General features: G+C 42.5%; 1 protein-coding gene across 1 annotated transcript in view; it reads left to right on the forward strand.

Annotated features, from left to right (window-relative positions):
• Window positions 1–9,174: 9,174 nt before the first annotated feature.
• The window catches only part of LOC135093408 (fibroblast growth factor receptor-like 1), a 108,345-nt gene continuing 99,449 nt past the window's right edge, over window positions 9,175–18,070 (forward strand). The window contains exon 1 of the mRNA XM_063992682.1: window positions 9,175–10,145. Coding sequence (XP_063848752.1) covers window positions 10,136–10,145 — 10 coding nt within the window. The 5' untranslated portion in view covers window positions 9,175–10,135. The remainder of the gene's footprint in view (window positions 10,146–18,070) is intronic.

An 18,070-nucleotide genomic window follows, 5' to 3' on the forward strand; every position in this document is an offset into this window, starting at 1 on the left:
GAGAGAGAGAGAGAGAGAGAGAGAGAGAGAGAGTAGTGACGCAAGATGACACACAAGTAAAAGAATAGAGTAGAATAGAAGTAGACGAAAAGAGAAACAAAATAGAGAAAAATATGAAAGGAACAGTGACGAGATGACACAAATAAGAGATAAATAAATAAAAAGATAGAAAAAAAACAGGGAATTGAAGAGGAATGGAAAATAACAGGAGGAAAATAAACACTAGACCAAAAAAAAAGGGGAAAAATAGACTTTCCATTTCTCTCTCTCTCTCTCTCTCTCTCTCTCTCTCTCTCTCTCTCTCTCTCTCTCTCTCTCTCTCAACGTAAATTAGGAAAGAAAATTTACGAGAAAAACGAAAAGAAAATAAAGAAATTATAAAAAACTAACTGTCTCTCTCTCTCTCTCTCTCTCTCTCTCTCTCTCTCTCTCTCTCTCTCTCTCTCTCTCTCTCTCTCTCTCTCTCTCTCTGTTTGTGTTGACCCGAGAGAAGAGCATGATAAATACGGTGAGATAATGAGAGAAATAAAGCCAGATTACCCTCCTTTCACACTTTTGTCTCCCCTCTCTCACTCTCTCACTCTCTCACATTACCAAGAAGCGAAGCACAGGCAGAAAGAGAAGGAAGAAGAGGAAGAGAGAGAAAGCAAACAATTAGAGAGGTTATTTTCTTCCTTTCTTTCGTTTAGTTTGGTTTAATCTTCTCTTTCTTTCTTTTTTTCCTTTCTGTGTCTTTTTTATTCGTCTCTTTATCTTTCTATATATCTTTGTTTTTCTTTTCTCTGTTTGTCTGTGTCTGTCCTTCCTTCTTTCTTTCTTTTCCTCTATCCTTTCATCTTTCTATCTTTCCTCTTTATTTTCTCGTTATCTTGTGTTACGAATCAGTTTATTTTCATTCATAGCTTTCGTGGAAGAGAGAGAGAGAGAGAGAGAGAGAGAGAGAGAGAGAGAGAGAGAGAGAGAGAGAGAGAGAGAGAGAGAGAGAGAGAGAGCAAACATGGCTAATCAAAGAACATTATAGAAAACTCAAGCATATGAAACTTTAGCAAAACTCATCAAAGCGGCAACACTGGAAAGGGAATACATTTGTGTGTGTGTGTGTGTGTGTGTGTGTGTGTGTGTGTGTGTGTGTGTGTGTGTGTGTGTGTGTGTGTGTGTGAGAGAGAGAGAGAGAGAGAGAGAGAGAGAGAGAGAGAGAGAGAGAGAGAGAGAGAGAGAGAGAGAGAGAGAGAGAGAGAGAGAGAGAGAGAGAGAGAGAGAGAGAGAGAGAGAGAGAGAGATCTAACGTCCCCTAATTAATCTTTCTCTATTCTTATTTATTTTTCACTAAAAACATTGGCGGAAAGAAAAGAAAATGATCATATATTTTCAATTATTTCATTTTCTTCATTTCTTTGATTTCTTCATTACTACTACTGGTACTATTACTATTACTCCTACTACTACTACTACTACCATAAATGATAATAATAATAATAATAATAATAATAATAATAATAATAATAATAATAATAATAATAATAATAACAATAATAACAATAGCAATAACAGCAACAAAGCACACCTCGTAAACACATAATTTGACACAATACGATAAAGTAATTTTGTATACGACTCGTAATAACTTAATTGCCTCTATAAACATTAGTCTTGCTCCTGATGCGTGTGTGTGTGTGTGTGTGTGTGTGTGTGTGTGTGTGTGTGTGTGTGTGTGTGTGTGTGTGTGTGTGTGTGTGTGTGTGTGTTCAATAAGAGGTAGAATAATAATGATAATGAAGATGCAAGACTAGGAGGAGAAGGAGGAGGAGGAGGAGGAGGAGGAGGAGGAGGAGGAGGAGGAGGAGGAGGAGGAGGAGGAGGAGGAGGAAGGAGAACTGGCGAGCGAAAACAACCTTCCCGGTCTCTTTCACTCCCCGTTTTTTTTTTTCCCGAAACTGAAAACGGGACGCAAAACCTGCAAAAGAAATAAACAAAGGTAACAGAACAACAACAACAACAACAACAACAACAACAACAACAACAACAACAACAACAACAACAACATCAACAACAACAAACAACAAAAACAACAAGACAAAGAACAAAAAAAACAAAAACAAGAACAAGACGAAGATATAAAATGATAAAGAATGCACAAAACAAAACAAAAAATAAGAGGAAAAAAGTAATTACATCATAAAGAAGAGATGAAGAGTAGATGAGAAAAGAGGAGGATTAGAAGGAGGAGGAGGAGGAGGAGGAGGAGGAGGAGGAGGAGGAGGAGGAGGAGGAGGAGGAGGAGGAGGATGTAAAAATATAAGAAAATGGAGATGAAAATGAAGAAAACCAGAGAGAGAGAGAGAGAGAGAGAGAGAGAGAGAGAGAGAGAGAGAGAGAGAGAGAGAGAGAGAGAGAGAGAGAGAGAGACTTCCATTACCCTCAAGATTAATTATAGTAGACTCTCCCATTAATTAAAGAGCCCCGGACGGTAATTAGTTATGCGGGAAGTGACCTGGTGGTGAGGGCGCCCGCGCACGCTCACACACACACACACACACACACACACACACACACACACACACACACACACACACACACACACACTGAAGAGATAAGATAAGAAAATAAATGAAAGATAAAAATAAACACGCAAATAAGGCATTAGAGAGAGAGAGAGAGAGAGAGAGAGAGAGAGAGAGAGAGAGAGAGAGAGAGAGAGAGAGAGAGAGAGAGAGAGAGAGAGAGAGAGAGAGAAAGTAACGGAGCATAATTCGTGATAAAGAAAAGAGGAGATAATAAGGATAATGAAGGAGGCAGAGAGCAGGAAAGTGGCTATCCTGGTGAGGTTATGAGAGAGAGAGAGAGAGAGAGAGAGAGAGAGAGAGAGAGAGAGAGAGAGAGAGAGAGAGAGAGAGAGAGAGAGAGAGGTGCTGGTAGTGGCGATGGATAAAATAGATGTTTCATGATTCTCTCTCTCTCTCTCTCTCTCTCTCTCTCTCTCTCTCTCTCTCTCTCTCTCTCTCTCTCTCTCTCCGGTAAAAACGTCAACAAATTAGTCTGAAAGGTAAATATTGGGGCGCGCCGGACATCATTAAATGCCATTCCTCCGCCAGACTGTATTTTTTGCGCCCCACGAATTAAGAATCAGGAATAAAAAACACACAAGAACTACGAAAAAAAGAATAAAACACACCTGAAAAAAATCACGTACGACTTAATAAAAAAAAAAGAAAGAAAGAAGAAGAAAAAAAAAAGGTAGGATGTTATAATTTCCAGCATTTCAGCTCCGATATTTGACATTTGGCCGGTAACTGAAGGGGAAAAAATGGAGAAAAATAGAAAAAAAAAGAAAAAAAGAGCTATTTCTCATCAAGCGACCTGAAACATAAACACGGTTGAGACTGAGCTGGGAATTAAATATGAAATAAGGGCTTTTACGGGAAGCAGTGTGGGCAGGAGAGAATGGCCCTTACTCCCCAGGGTCCCAAGGGTGTTTTCCAGGAGCTCTTTTGCAGTTCAGACCTCAGCATAGCACTGTACTGCCTCCACTCAAGCGAAAAGTGTCAGGGGGAGGCAGGGAGGAATCCTATATTTACTCTTCTTTTTGATTGAGTTCCTGTCACCGTAAGCCAGGAGGAGGAGGAGGAGGAGGAGGAGGAGGAGGAGGAAGAGAATAAGGCGACAACAGAAAGGAGGAGGAAGAGAAGGTTGAATAGGACAACAACAACAACAACAACAACAACAACAACAACAACAACAACAACAACAACAACAACGAGAGGAAGATGAGGAGGAGGAGGAGGAGGAGGAGGAGGTACAGGACAACAGTACACTTCGAGCACCATAGGACACCCACTCTTTCATAGGATACAAAAGGACATCACAGGACATTTACACCTTTAAGAACACCAGGACATCAAGGACATACAAAACACACCAGGACACTTCACCATCATCTTCAGCGTCACCATCTATCACCTTCACCATCCAGTCACCATCATTGCCTCCCTCCCTCCTTCCCTCCCTCCATTTCTCCATCAGCCAGTGTCTCCCGCCCCTCCATCACCGACCCAATCTTCTCTTCCACACTTTCCTCCGCAATATTCATTCTCTCTCCACTTTCCTTCAGGTGTCCTCCCCAGCCTGTCATGGCGTGGGGAGAGAAAAGCCTGTCTGTCCTTGTTTTATTTTTGCTTTTTAACTTTCTCTTATTTTTCTTTTTTTTTTTTTTTTGTCTAATTTCTTTCGTGTGTTTTTTCATGTTCTTCTTAATCTTTTGTTCGTTTTCGTTTCTTTTTGTTGTTTTCCTTTTATTTTCCGCTTTTTTTTCTTTCTGGGTGTGTTTTTTTTTCCATTTCCTCTAACTTTCGTGTTTTTTTCAGTATTTTTTTCCCTCTGTTCTTATTCGTATTAATGCTTTTTTTGTCTTCGTTTCTTCAATTTGAGTAAAATGTCTGCCTCTCTCTGCTTTCTTTTTTTTATTTTTAACTTTCTTTTGTTTTCTTTGGTGTGTTTTCTTCTTCAGTCCAACTTGTATTGTGTTTTATCTTTTTCTTCTTATTCTTCTTAATCTTTTTGTCCATCTTCGTTTGTCCAGTTCGAGCAAAATGTCGGTCTTTCCTTTCTTCTTTTTTTTTCATTTCCTTCTCCCTCTCGCTTTGACTTTTATTTTATATTTTCTTATCTCTTTATTTAATTTCTCATTCTGCTGCCTGTCTTTTAATTCTTTCCTCTTGTCTTCCTTCGCTACTTTTCTCCTTTGCTATCAATCTATTTATCTATCTGTCTATTTTTCTGCCTGTATATGTGTCTATCCCTCCATCCACCTGTTTATCTATCTGACTATCTATCTATCTATCTATCTATCTATCTATCTATCTATCTATTTACCGGTCCTCTTGTCCCTTCCTACCTTGTGTTAAGTGTATTTGCTCTCTCTCTCTCTCTCTCTCTCTCTCTCTCTCTCTCTCTCTCTCTCTCTCTCTCTCTCTCTCTCTCTCTCTCTCTCTCTCTCTCTCTCTCTAACACATCACGGCCATTATCCCTCACAAGGCGCCCAATTTCCCCTCACACTCCCGAACAATTTGAGGGAAAATAATGAACGGAGGAGAACAAGGTGATGAAACGCCTGCTCAGAGGGACAATTTGTTCTATGATTGCTGTAATTTTTCCACCTCTTCCTCCTCCTCCTCCTCCTCCTCCTCCTCCTCCTCGTCGTCGTCCTCTTCCTCCTCTAGCTCTTCGTCGTCTTCCTCTTCTTCCTCCTCTTCTAAGGATTAAGTGGTTAGTTGGCGTTTTCATTGTTTGTTACTTCCCTTTAATATTTTCAAAGTTATTTTTCTTTTTCCTTTTTTTTCTTTTCTTTTCTTCTTCATTTATTTATTGTCTTCGTCATTGTTTTCATCGTCATTTTCTTCTTCTTCTTCTTCTTCTTTTTATTTATGTTTATTTTTCTCTTATTATTCTTGTTCCTGTTCTTCTTGTTCTTCGTCTTCATCTTATTATTATTGTTGTTGTTGTTGTTGTTGTTGTTGTTGTTGTTGTTGTTGTTGTTGTTGTTGTTGTTGTTGTTGTTGTTGTTATTGTTGTTGTTGTTGTTGTTGTTGTTGTTGCTGCTGCTGTTATGGTTGTTTTCTTATTCTTTTTCGGCAATTTCAAGTTAAGAGAAAGATCATTTAGAGAACGTTAAATCCCTTTCTCCCCCCAACCCTCTCTCTCTCTCTCTCTCTCTCTCTCTCTCTCTCTCTCTCTCTCTCTCTCTCTCTCTCTCTCTCTCTCTGCTGTTTTGGAGGCTGCTGTCCGGCGCAGATGTAGAGGCACTTTCTACCTGCATACGCGGAGCTGTTTTGCCGCTGTAATGCACTGAAGGTTGGCCAGTGACGGTACTGCTGACGGCAACGCGGCAGGAGGGGCGGGGAGGCGTAGGGAGTGGAGAAGGAGGGTAAGGAAGGTAGCAGTAGGAGTTAGGTGGATAGGAAATAGAGGTTAGATGGAGGGAGATATGGAAGGAAGGAAGGAAGGAAGGAAGGAAGGAAGGAAGGAAGGAAGGAGAGGAGAGAGGGAGAGGTAGGGAATGAATGAATAAATGAATGAGTGATTGAATGAATGAATTAATGAATGAATGAATGAATGAATGATGGAAGGAAGAAAGGAGGGAAGGAAGGATGGATGGATGGAAGGAATTAACGAATGAATGAATGAATGAAGGAATGAAGGAAGGAAGGAAGGAAGGAACAGAAGATAGTTTAAGCGATGTAAGGATAAGAGAGAGAGAGAGAGAGAGAGAGAGAGAGAGAGAGAGAGAGAGAGAGAGAGAGAGAGAGAGGAGTGAAAAATATAGCCATGCAAAAGAACGAAGGGGGATAGAGACGGAGAACGAAAGAGGAAGAGGAAGACAGGAAGGATACAAAGAAAATAAAGAAGAAAGGAAGAAGATAGGTAAGAGAGAGAGAGAGAGAGAGAGAGAGAGAGAGAGAGAGAGAGAGAGAGAGAGAGAGAGAGAGAGAGAGAGAGAGAGAGAGAGAGAGAGAGAGAGAGAGAGAGAGAGAGATACGTTACAAAGACAAAGGAGAGGGACGGAATACAAAAGAGTGGAGAAAGAAGAAAAGAAGAATAAAGAGAAGAGAGAGAAAGGAGAATAACAATAGGGAGAACATGAAATAAAATAGAAAAAGGTGGATTTAAGAAGGAAGGCAGAAAGAAAAGATGGGAAACTAAAGGGAAAAAACTTATACAATAAAAAGTGAGGGGGAAATATGAAGGGAAAAACTCGGAAAAAATCTGTCCACCGAAAAAGTAAACAAAATAAAATGCAAAGAAAGGAAGAGAAATATTGGGAATGAAAATACAGAGAGAAACAAAAAGTGAACAATAAACAAACGACAAAATAAAAGCGGAAAGGTGTATGTGTGTGTGTGTGTGTGTGTGTGTGTGTGTGTGTGTGTGTGTGTGTGTGTGTGTGTGTGTGTGTGTGTGTGTGTGTGTGTGTGTGTGTGTGTGTGTGTGTGTGTGTGTGTGTGTGTGTTTGTTAGTGATTACGCATATTGTGTATCACGTGATCTAGGCCTACACGCCTCGTTAGTCTACACGGAGGAGGAGGAGGAGGAGGAGGAGAGTAAAATAATAGGATATCATATATTCCGCTAATCACAATAAGATATTAGTAGTAGTAGGAGTAGTAGTAGTTAGAGGTAGTAGTAACAATAGTAGCAATTGGCGATTTAAGTCACATGGTAAAAGAAAAAATAATAGTTGTAATAATTATAGCAATAGCAGTAGAAAGGCCAACAACAACAACAACAACAACAACAACAACAACAACAACGACAACACTAGCAGCAGCAGCAGCGACGGTGGTGGCAGTAATGAAAACTTAATTGACAAGGACATTTTTCAGTGGCAGTCCGTAAGATTAAAATATCAGGTGCGCCAGCAATTTACCTGTATATTGGCTAGGGTAATTAACTTTTATTTCGTCACGGAATTGCGAATTATATTATTTTTCCCAGAGTATCGATGTCAGTATGTGCAAATAAATGACTTAGCTAGTAACTGATGAGAGAGAGAGAGAGAGAGAGAGAGAGAGAGAGAGAGAGAGAGAGAGAGAGAGAGAGAGAGAGAGAGAGAGAGAGAGAGATATTCCCAAATTGATCACAGCTACGCAACATGTTCGAGAGTGAGTCAAAAACAAGTGAGAGAGTCACGTGTGCGGGTGGTGAGGAAGAGTGAGAGGTGCAGAAGGGAAGCAGAAGGCGCAGATGGAGGCGCCTCAGGCCAGCGCTGGGTGGTCGTCCCTTTGCCTGTGGTCGTCCTCCTGGCGCTTCGGAAGTGAAATATTGACGAGGATGAATTCTGGCGCCGAGGAGGAGGGAGCGGGGGTCGCGGTGTCCTGCAGGGGGGCGGGGGCCTCGCGGCGGCGGAAGGAGAAAATCCTGATCATCCTGGGGCTGTTGTACAGGGGAGTCTGCATAGCCCACAGCACGTCGTTCAGGCACAGCAGGTGTAGCAGCAAGGTGTCGTTCTTGGCGCCCGTCATTCTCAGCGCCGCCGCCTTGCCGTCCTCCAGGGGCGCGGCGCCGCGATAGTGGCCACCGGTGGAGTTGAATGCCACCTCCAGGGTGCTGGCGTTGCCGCCCCGCGCCACCACGGCGGCGGAGAGCGTCTCGGCGCCCAGCGGGTCGCCCCACTCCCCAGATATGTTACAGTTGGGCTGGCCTTCGGGCCACGGCCACGCCGCCCCCACCACCATCAGCAAAATTATATATTTCATAATATTAATGAAACAATTAAATCTTCGATAATTCCCTGTCGCCGTGCAGAGCAGAGTTCACGGAAGGGCGCGCTGCCTCCGCCTCGTGCCAACCGCTCGATTTCTTCAAAGTCCACGGGATTTTTGAGGCGCTTCAGCCGGGAAAATAGACTCTTTTGAAACGGCCGCCGGAGGAGTAATTAAACCGTGAGCTGTCTGCGCTGTGCATTACGGCGATGGATTTCCTATGAAGTGTTTTATCGTATTCCGATGAGGGAATAATCCGGGTGTCGACCCTTTGAAGTCCCTCCCTCGCGCCTAATTAACAAAGCCTCCTCCGCGCCCTTTGTCGTCGTCCTCCTCCTCCTCCTCCTCCTCGATGCGGAAGCTGCAGCCAGGATCAGAAGGGCCCCGGGCGTGGGAGTAGCTTGGGAATGTCCATAATTAACCAATACTCCAAATACTTCATCGACACCCTTCATTTTTAACACCGCAACACCTTCAACTTTCTTCCCTCCCATCCCCCCCTGACTTATTAAAGCCAATGTTCCGCAGCAGCAATCTCCGTAAAATAAAAACAAAATGTTGCTACATAAACATTTCATTCCAGACTGAGACCCGCCACGGCATTGGCGAGGCGACGCGTCAGTGCAAGAGGTGGGGACAGCACCCTTCAGCCCCCTCAACCTGACCACGCCTGAACCCACACCTCGCCCACCACGCCCCTGAGGGTACACCCGCGCCAGGCGACATCCCACACCCATACCCGCACCGCACCACACCACGCGCAGGGCTGCCAAAGGGCACGCTTGAAGTCCCGATCCGAAGGAAAGTCGGCGAGAGAGAGAGAGAGAGAGAGAGAGAGAGAGAGAGAGAGAGAGAGAGAGAGAGAGAGAGAGAGAGAGAGAGAGAGAGAGAGAGAGAGAGAGAGAGGAAAAGTGTGAAGTGTGGATAGGGCAAAGAGTTACTGGAGTGTGACGCTGAGGTGCGGGAGTGAAGTGAAGGGCGGCGGCCACCACCAGGAAGGGAGAGTGTGGAGAGTGAGGCAAGGCGAAGCAAGACGAGGCATGGTGCAGCCAGCGTCCAGGGGCGGCAGCGGTGGCGCCCTTCCTCTGCCCCGGCCGGTGCTCGTCTGGCGCCACAGGTGCCTGAAAATCACCTGAGCGATGCCAGTGCCACGCCGCGCTGCCAGACGCGCGCCTCTCCTCGCTGCCCCGCGCTGCCAAAGACAATATTGGTGTTGCATGACAGTCCCCCGTGTATCCTGCAGGGGCGGCCGTGTCCTGGCGGCGTGAACGGTGCCAGCACGAGGACAGAGGACGCCCCCTGCCGTAGTGCCTCGCTGTACGACACGCTGGGGCCGCGAGGGTAAAGTTCTGGTGCCGTGTGAGTACCAATCAGTGTCACCCCGGCACGGCGGGAGATAAAAGCAGCAGCGGCGGCCTGTGCTCACCACGCCGCCTCGCCACACAGGCCGCGCTGACGTGTGTCCCGCGCGATCGTGTCCACAGTTCGCGCCGCGTCCCCGGTGTCGCCGCGAGTGTGTCCACCAAGAGGCGTCGCCAGCCACGAGTCGCGGCCCTGCCTAAGTGACGAGTTCATTACCCTGAGGGCGGCGAACCACCGCGGGGCGTGCGGGAGTGCCGCGCCCCGAGCACCGCTGCCCTGACTCTGGACAACCAAACAAAAACTACCATGAACACTAATGGAATAAATTCAATTAACGTTTATCAATGTAATTATTAAAACTGGTGGGATTAAGGCACGTTAATCCCCGCCCTCCCCATTAGATAAGTAATCCCCGGGACTCCGCGGCGGGGGATTACTGAGGCGGCGGGGGGAATGCCGCCCCGGGGGAGGATCGCACCGGGGGAGTGAGCCGCCGCCAGCCAGGCCTCCGAGCCCCTCATGGCGCCAGGTGAGTCCTCTGCCCTCACCTGTGTTCCTTTATTACCTGCGTGCTTTACTGACTTGCTTTACTTCCCTTTTTATCACCTCGTGCAGTCCAGTACTTTCTTTATTGCCTTTCTTTACTCGTGTCTTTACTGTGCGGCTCTATCTGTGTTCTCTTTATCGCTTTTACTTCACTCCCTCGCTTTACTGCCTTCATTTGCTTCCTTGATGACGGTGGCCTCTGTGTTGCACTATTTCTTTCCTCCTTTACCTCCTGCTCCTCCTTTATTGCTTTCCTTCACCTGGCTTCATTTCCTTCCTGCAGCCACTAATGAAGCAATTTGAAAGGCAGGCATTGCTTCCTTCATTACATCCACCTCATGAGAAACAATGAAACAAAAAAAAAAACACTAATTCTATTTTTTCTTTTGTTTTGTTCTCCTTTCTTCTTATTAATGTTCTGTAATTATGCATCTCTCTCTCTCTCTCTCTCTCTCTCTCTCTCTCTCTCTCTCTCTCTCTCTCTCTCTCTCTCTCTCTCTCTCTCTCTCTTGAATACTCTCGCGTGTGTTCGTTTGTACGTTTGGTTCCTTTAAGTATAAGAGCACAATTCCTTTAAGGTTTGTTTTGGTTGTTTCTCAATGTTTCCTCTTGTTGTTTGTCTTTATTCCTGCTTTTCTTTACCTATTTTGTGTATTTATTATTTTTTTCCTTTATTTTTCAATCTATCTATCCATTCTTACGTCTGTTTTTCTTAACCACACGTGCACCTTTTTCTTTCTTTTTCTTTTTTTTTTTTTTTTACTTAAATCCTTCATTTTTTTATAGATTGCGTGAGCCTTTAACGACGCACTCACTTGCACCCTCATTTACTCACTCACTCACTCATTTATTCAGTAATCATGCTAATTTGAAGTTCATTCATTAAAATTTTCATTCATATTTTTTCCCACCTACTTCTTGATTAGCATATTAAATTTCACACCTTTGATTAGAATTCGCATGAGGGAAGCAGGAAAAGAGGGAAAAAATGAGGAAATTAAAGCGCTTGTTTATACTTTTCGTCTTTTTTCTTATTCTTTGATTTATTGTTTTATTATTCTCTTGTTTATATGATGTCTTTTTTTCTAATATATTCGCTTTTTGGACTATTTTCTTTTATTTCCATTCGTATGTGTGTGTGTGTGTGTGTGTGTGTGTGTGTGTGTGTGTGTGTGTGTGTGTGTGTGTGTGTGTGTGTGTGTGTGTGTGTGTGTTTTGTTCTTTATTTAGTGTCGTGTTTATTTAGTAATCATAATTAGGTTTTATTTTCAGCTTTGCACTTTCTTTTGTTCCTATTTTCTCTTTTTTTAATTAAAATAAAATAATTCTGAATAATAAAAAAGAAAAAATAGGGACAGAAATAAAGGAGAGAATCAGTGAAGAAATGAATCACCACACACACACACACACACACACACCTGTCAATTCCTCTCCTGAGCGCCCCACACCTGCCACGCTGAGTAATGCCCGCGAGTCACGTGAGCAGGGTAAATATATAACGCCATGTTTACGTTTGTTCTCTTGTGCTGGAGTGACGAGGTTGTTCACTCCGGCAGCGTCTTGCGTTCGTGCCCCTTAGCGTGGTGGGGGTGCTGAATGGCCGTGACCTTCATTCATTCACTCACTCACTCACGAGGAAATGTGTACGTATATTAGTATGGGTGTGAGTGAGTGGTCTGTTTAAAGTTCATTCATTAACTCACTCAAGAATGAATGGTTATGTATGTTGGCGTGAATAACTGAGGTTGGTTATCATTCATTCACTTATTCACTCACGAATGAATGGGTTATGTATGTTGGCGTGAATAACTGAGGTTGGTTATCATTCATTCATTTATTCACGAGGAGAAATTATGTATGTTACGTGGAATGAAGTCGATTTTTATCCATTCATTCATTCACTGAGTTGTATTACATTTTCGTTTATGTTCTTCTTCGTCTTCTTCTCCTCCTTCTTCCTTCTCCTCCGAATTTTTACTCTGCCTTCACATTCTTTTTCTACACTGGAAGAATTCAATGGTCTGATTTTCTTTATTTAGTATTCATTCTCCTTCCTGCAACACTGATTCTTGTTACCCCTTGTTCACCTGACTTCCTCCTCCTCCTCCTCCTCCTCCTCCTCCTCCTCTAAATCGTTCTTTGGGGCTAATAGAAAATTATCGAGATTTACAGGTCATGTCCTAGTATAAGATATTGTTCTTTGTCATGCTCTCTCTCTCTCTCTCTCTCTCTCTCTCTCTCTCTCTCTCTCTCTCTCTCTCTCTCTCTCTCTCTCTCTCTCTCTCTCTCTTTTATCTTTCATTGTTTTATTTCTTTTTTTTTTGTTTTACCCACGTTTTTTTTTTTCTTTTTTTTATGCTTTAGTTCCTTCATTCGTTAAGAGAAGTTGATGTCGTTATTACATTTTTTTTTCCCCTTTTATTTGATGTTTTATCTTTGGTTATTGAGTTGTTCTTGTTTTACATTCTTCTTATTCCCATTCTTTTCATTAATTTACGACTTTTTTTTATTTACTTCTCTTCCTTCTTTATTCCTGCTTTTATTATTTGTCAAGCACGTGTTTATTAAGATTTCCCTGACACCTTTCGTTATTTATTCTTTATCCTCCTTCTCCTCCTTCGCATTTTTCTTTTTAATATAAACTTTATCTAATCTTTATTCTCGCATTATTCTTTTTTTTTTTTTTGTAAGTGTGAGTCATCTTTTCTTCTTTTTTTTCTTTCTTTCATTATTTGTCTAACACGTGTTTATCATTTTTTCATTCACACCTTTCGTTATTCTTTTCTGCCTCCCCTTCCTCCTTCGTTTTTCCGTCTTATTCTTTACCTAATACTTTTCTCGCACATGTTATATTTCTTTTTATAATGCTCTGTTTCCTTCACACTTTCGGTTATTCTCTTCTACCTCTAGTTCCTCTTTTTTCCTCCCTCTTTTTTCTATTTCTTTATCTGATCTTTTTTCCTGAATTATACAACTTTTTAATACTTTATGTCAGCAATCTTTCCTTATCCTTGCTTTATTATTCATTTAGCACGTGTCTTCCTTCACATCTTTGGTTACTTTTTTCCTATCTCTCCTCCTCTTGAATTTCTCTCCTATTTTTAATCTAATCCTTTTTTCCCACTTTGCATACATTTTTTAATACTTTCCCAGAGTGATCAACGGTAATGCGTTTATTTGTAGCAAGTGAACGCCTCTTTAAACCTTCACCTGTGCTGGCTTCCCTCCTCACCTTTAATTAACGCCCAAATAATCACTATATCAGTTTTAACACGGTAGCCAGAACAGGTTAATTAGCAACGCAGTCTCTTTCTTTCTCACCTCGTTTAGCTCATCATACCTGTGCTAATTACCTCTTACTTTTCAACCTGGTCGTATCTCCTGTCATCTACCTGTTTAATCACCTGTATATAGATAGATGGAAAGATAGATAGGGAAGTGGATAATGTTAATTGTCTAAATACATCCAAGGAAAGTGAATATGATAGTAAAATATGTTTAAATGTATGGGTTAATACTGAAATGAAAACTTAACACTTATAAAAAGACAGGCAAAGTATCCACGTGTCTATGCCGTAATTAACACACCTGTACTAACAAGCCTTCATTACACACCTGTCCACACCTCCAATCATACACCTACCTCTCAACACCTTTACATTCCTTACTGAAAACGTAAAAGTAATACGAAAACCTAATAAAACCAAAATATTCACACGTTTACACCTTAATTAACACACCTGTACTAACAACCCTTCAGTACACACCTGTCCACACCTTTACGTCCCTTACATTGAACCTGCAATTATCTCACCTCGACACACCTCACCTGTACAAACACCTAATCTAACCTTCACACCTTCCAGGCTTTTTCTCTCGCCATCCTCTCACGCCTTTCAACAGATCTAATGTCTCTTCTTCCCAAGCCTGTTCAACCTTATTTTACACCTCCCTTTGTTCACCTGCCTAATCCTGCCCTTGTCTATACCTGTCCATGCCTGTTTTACTTGTCATTGTTCAGATATGATGCAAAAATGTATTACCTGAATATAATATACGTGTTTATTTAGTATTCATAAACGAAATGGAAAGAAATATGCATCTGTAAAAAAAATAAATAAATAAATGGATGTAAATAATGTTCAGTAACGATAAAACAAAAAAATTATGATGATTTCTCCGACGAAAATAAAAGATAAATAAATTGATTAAAAAATTAATTTGGTTACGACAAAATCTCAGCCTTCCATTTTTATCCGTACAGCCAAGAAGGAATAGATAAAAAAAAGTCTACAGATTGATGCAGTGGCAGCTTCCGTCCATTAAAAAAAAAGAAAAAAAGAAAAAAAGAAAAAGAGAAAAAAGTAAGCTTATACTCTGTGGTGGCTCATAAAACAAGCAGCTTATGGGGAGAGAGAGAGAGAGAGAGAGAGAGAGAGAGAGAGAGAGAGAGAGAGAGAGAGAGAGAGAGAGAGAGAGAGAAAGTTTTATTCAGGGATTCAATAAACGAGGAATGCAACAAACACCAACACAATGAATAAAAAAAAATAAAAAGAACGAAAGAAAAACAAGGCAGTCTCTCTCTCTCTCTCTCTCTCTCTCTCTCTCTCTCTCTCTCTCTCTCTCTCTCTCTCTCTCTCTCTCTCTCTCTCTCCCCACGACGGGAAAAACAAATAAAAACTACACAAACAAAACGCAACACTTCGATTTCACAGGTCAATCTGAGGAAGAGAAAAATGTAAAAAAGAAAAGAAAAAAGGATCAAAGGAAAAAAGAAAATAAAAAACGAAGAGAAAAGCAAAGAAAAAAACAGAGTAACACCTTCCTCCCCACTCAACCACACCATGACTCTTCCACCTGGCCACACCACACCTCACCTGCTCCACCTACCACCTCGCATCTCCACCTTTCAATATGCACACTCTCACCTCTCTCATCCTCGCAATCTGGCTGCACCTCTCCCTTCCACCTCTTCCACATCAGTTCACTCTCTTCCTCCACCCACCACACCTGTTCCCCTCAATCTGAACCCCTTCCACCCCACCTATCCCCCTCTACCTGTCTCCTTCCACCTCTCCCCCTCCACCTGTCCCAAGCTGGGTGTAGGGGGATGGTCTGGTCTGGGGGGAGAGAAAAAGTTTGCCTCAGTCCTGCGGAAAGTGGAATACGTGTGGAAGAGGTGGATTAATATGCGGGTTAGTAAATGGAGAGATGGTTAAACACGTGGCTATGAAATATGAAATCAAAAAGAATAAATGAATAAATAGTAACAGGAGGTGGATTCGACTGAACTTCAAAGCATAAATATTGAGATGAAGAAATTTACTAATTCACCAAAAATATTAAAAAAAGATCAAAAGAGAAAACCGCAAATATTCTCAGAGATCCAAACGTAACCTTTCTCTTCATAACCTCCTCTCATACTGGATATTAAATTCTGTGTGTGTGTGTGTGTGTGTGTGTGTGTGTGTGTGTGTGTGTGTGTGTGTGTGTGTAACAGTGGTCAATAAACTACCTATTTCCTTTTCTCTTCTATCTTTATTTCTTTCCATCTTTCTTTCCTCCTAACTGTCAGTCCATCTGTCTATCTACCTATCTTTCCTTCTATCTTTCTTTCTTTCTTTTCATCTATCTATCTATCTGTGTATGAGTGTGCGTAGGGGAGTTGGGGAGAAGGAGCAGGAAAATGAGGAGTAGGAGGAGGGAGAAGATGAAAAGCAAGAGAAGGAAACTGGGGAGCAGGAGGAAGAGGAGAGGGATAGTGAGAGAGGGGAAGCAAGACGGGAAGGAAAGGAGATACGAAGGAACAGGAAAGCAAACGAGCGCACACCTGAGGAATAAAGAAGAAACAGGTGAGCGACATGCAAATTAATAAGCGTGAAGGCGGATTTAGGCTGTCAGGTGAGCACAGGTGATGCAGAGCCGCCCAGGTAGATAATGGCAGGTGAGTGTGTGCCTCCAGGCCGCCAGGTAACCGCCAGGTAACGAGTTAAATAGAGTTTACGTCAAGTTTACCGGAAGGATGGACAGGTAGATGTGGTGGACGAAGGTGCGTCGGAACAGGTGTGTGGAGAGTAGATGTGTGACCAGGTGTGTGGGAGCAGGTGTCAGGCCAGAAGTATGAACGCAGGTGTATAAGAGGGCAGCTGTAAGTAGGTCAGAAGGCACGTGTTGGGTAAGGTATATAACAGATGTGTAGTAACTAAAAGATTGCCAGGAGCAGGTGTGTCAGAGAAGGGCAGGTGTGGCCAGGTAAGAAGGCACGTGTTGGGAAAGGTGTACAGGTGTGGGAGTTAAAGGGGCGTTGAGCTGAGCCGTATTAAGGAGAAGGAAGAGAAGGGAGGGAAGGAAGGAAGGGAAGAAAAAAAGCGAGGGAGGAAGGAGGAGCTGACAGGAGTTTGGCTCAGTGCTAATTTTCAAGCTGTGCTACCTGCTTTACCTGAGCCGGGCAGGGAGGGAGGCGAGGGTTGTGTCTTGCAGGGGAGAGAGAGAGAGAGGAGAGGAGAGAGAGGTGAGGAGAGGGCTGTGTTGAGTTATGGGTGAGTTATATTCTTACGTAATTATATATCTATTTACTTACCTATCTATAAATTTCTTGGTTATTTGTGTGTTTACTTGGTTTATCTATAAATTTCCTTATTATCCATTTACTCATTTACTTAACAGAGGGAAGAATATTTAGGTCATAAGATACACCTGTGAATCATATCCTTATGTATTTATTTATTTACCTATCTATACATTTCCTTATTTATCCATTTACTCACTTACGTCACTTACTGAGACACTGAGACACACAGGAGAACTTAGAAGGATCTTGTGTTTGTAAGTTAAATCATCTGTGACTTGTATCCATCCTTCTGCATTTCTCTACCTACGTATCCATGAATTTCTTTAGTCATTTATTCACTCGCTCATTCACTTATACAGAAGGAAGAGAGGATCCACACACACAGGATTACTTAGAATCTTTTGTGTTTGAAAGGCTGACGATGAGTTTTGAAAGAGTTCGCTCACACATGAAACAGAAAGGAAAGAGAGCAGCGTTGCACAGCCATTACACGCGAAGCACAGGGCGTTACACAGACTCGCATAAAAGAGAAGGAGAGGATTACACAGCTATTAGGCCAGATGAAGAGGATGTTACACAGACTTATACAGAGAGAGAGAGAGAGAGAGAGAGAGAGAGAGAGAGAGAGAGAGAGAGAGAGAGAGAGAGAGAGAGAGAGAGAGAGAGTGTGTGTGTGTGTGTGTGTGTGTGTGTGTGTGTGTGTGTGTGTGTGTGTGTGTGTGTGTGTGTGTGTGTTTCCATAGCCTTTGATACCCTCTAAAAAGACAGAAAAACGGTTAGGTTACACAGACCAACAAACAGAAAAAGTCACGTTACGCAGATTGACAAACAGAAAACGTTACGGTGCACAGGCTGAAATACACAAACGGTTAAATTACAAAGACTGACAGACACAAAAAAAAACATGAAAAATTACGCTACACAGACTGAAATACACAAAAAATTACGTTACACAGCCTGACAAGACAGTAAAGGTCACGGTACACACACTGACAGACACAAAAAAATACAAAAATTTATGTTATACAGATTGACAAAGAGAAAGGAGACACGTTACACAGACTAACAGTGCATACAGACTCGGCAGCACAGATTGTTACACAGACTTGGCACACAGAGAACACGGGAACAAGGAACATAGAGGCGAGAGTCCGGCGGGCACTGCAGGGCTGGGGAACCTTACCTACTGGAGCAGCCAATCACGGCAAAGCTTCCTTTCTTAACGAGGTCTTAACGCAAAACAGCGGCCACACCTCATTTAACTTCCCTAAGCCCCGGGAGAACACACACACACACACACACACACACACACACACACACACACACACACACACACA

The sequence above is a fragment of the Scylla paramamosain genome, chromosome 43 (assembly GCF_035594125.1).
Source record: "Scylla paramamosain isolate STU-SP2022 chromosome 43, ASM3559412v1, whole genome shotgun sequence".
Classification (NCBI taxonomy): domain Eukaryota; kingdom Metazoa; phylum Arthropoda; class Malacostraca; order Decapoda; family Portunidae; genus Scylla; species Scylla paramamosain.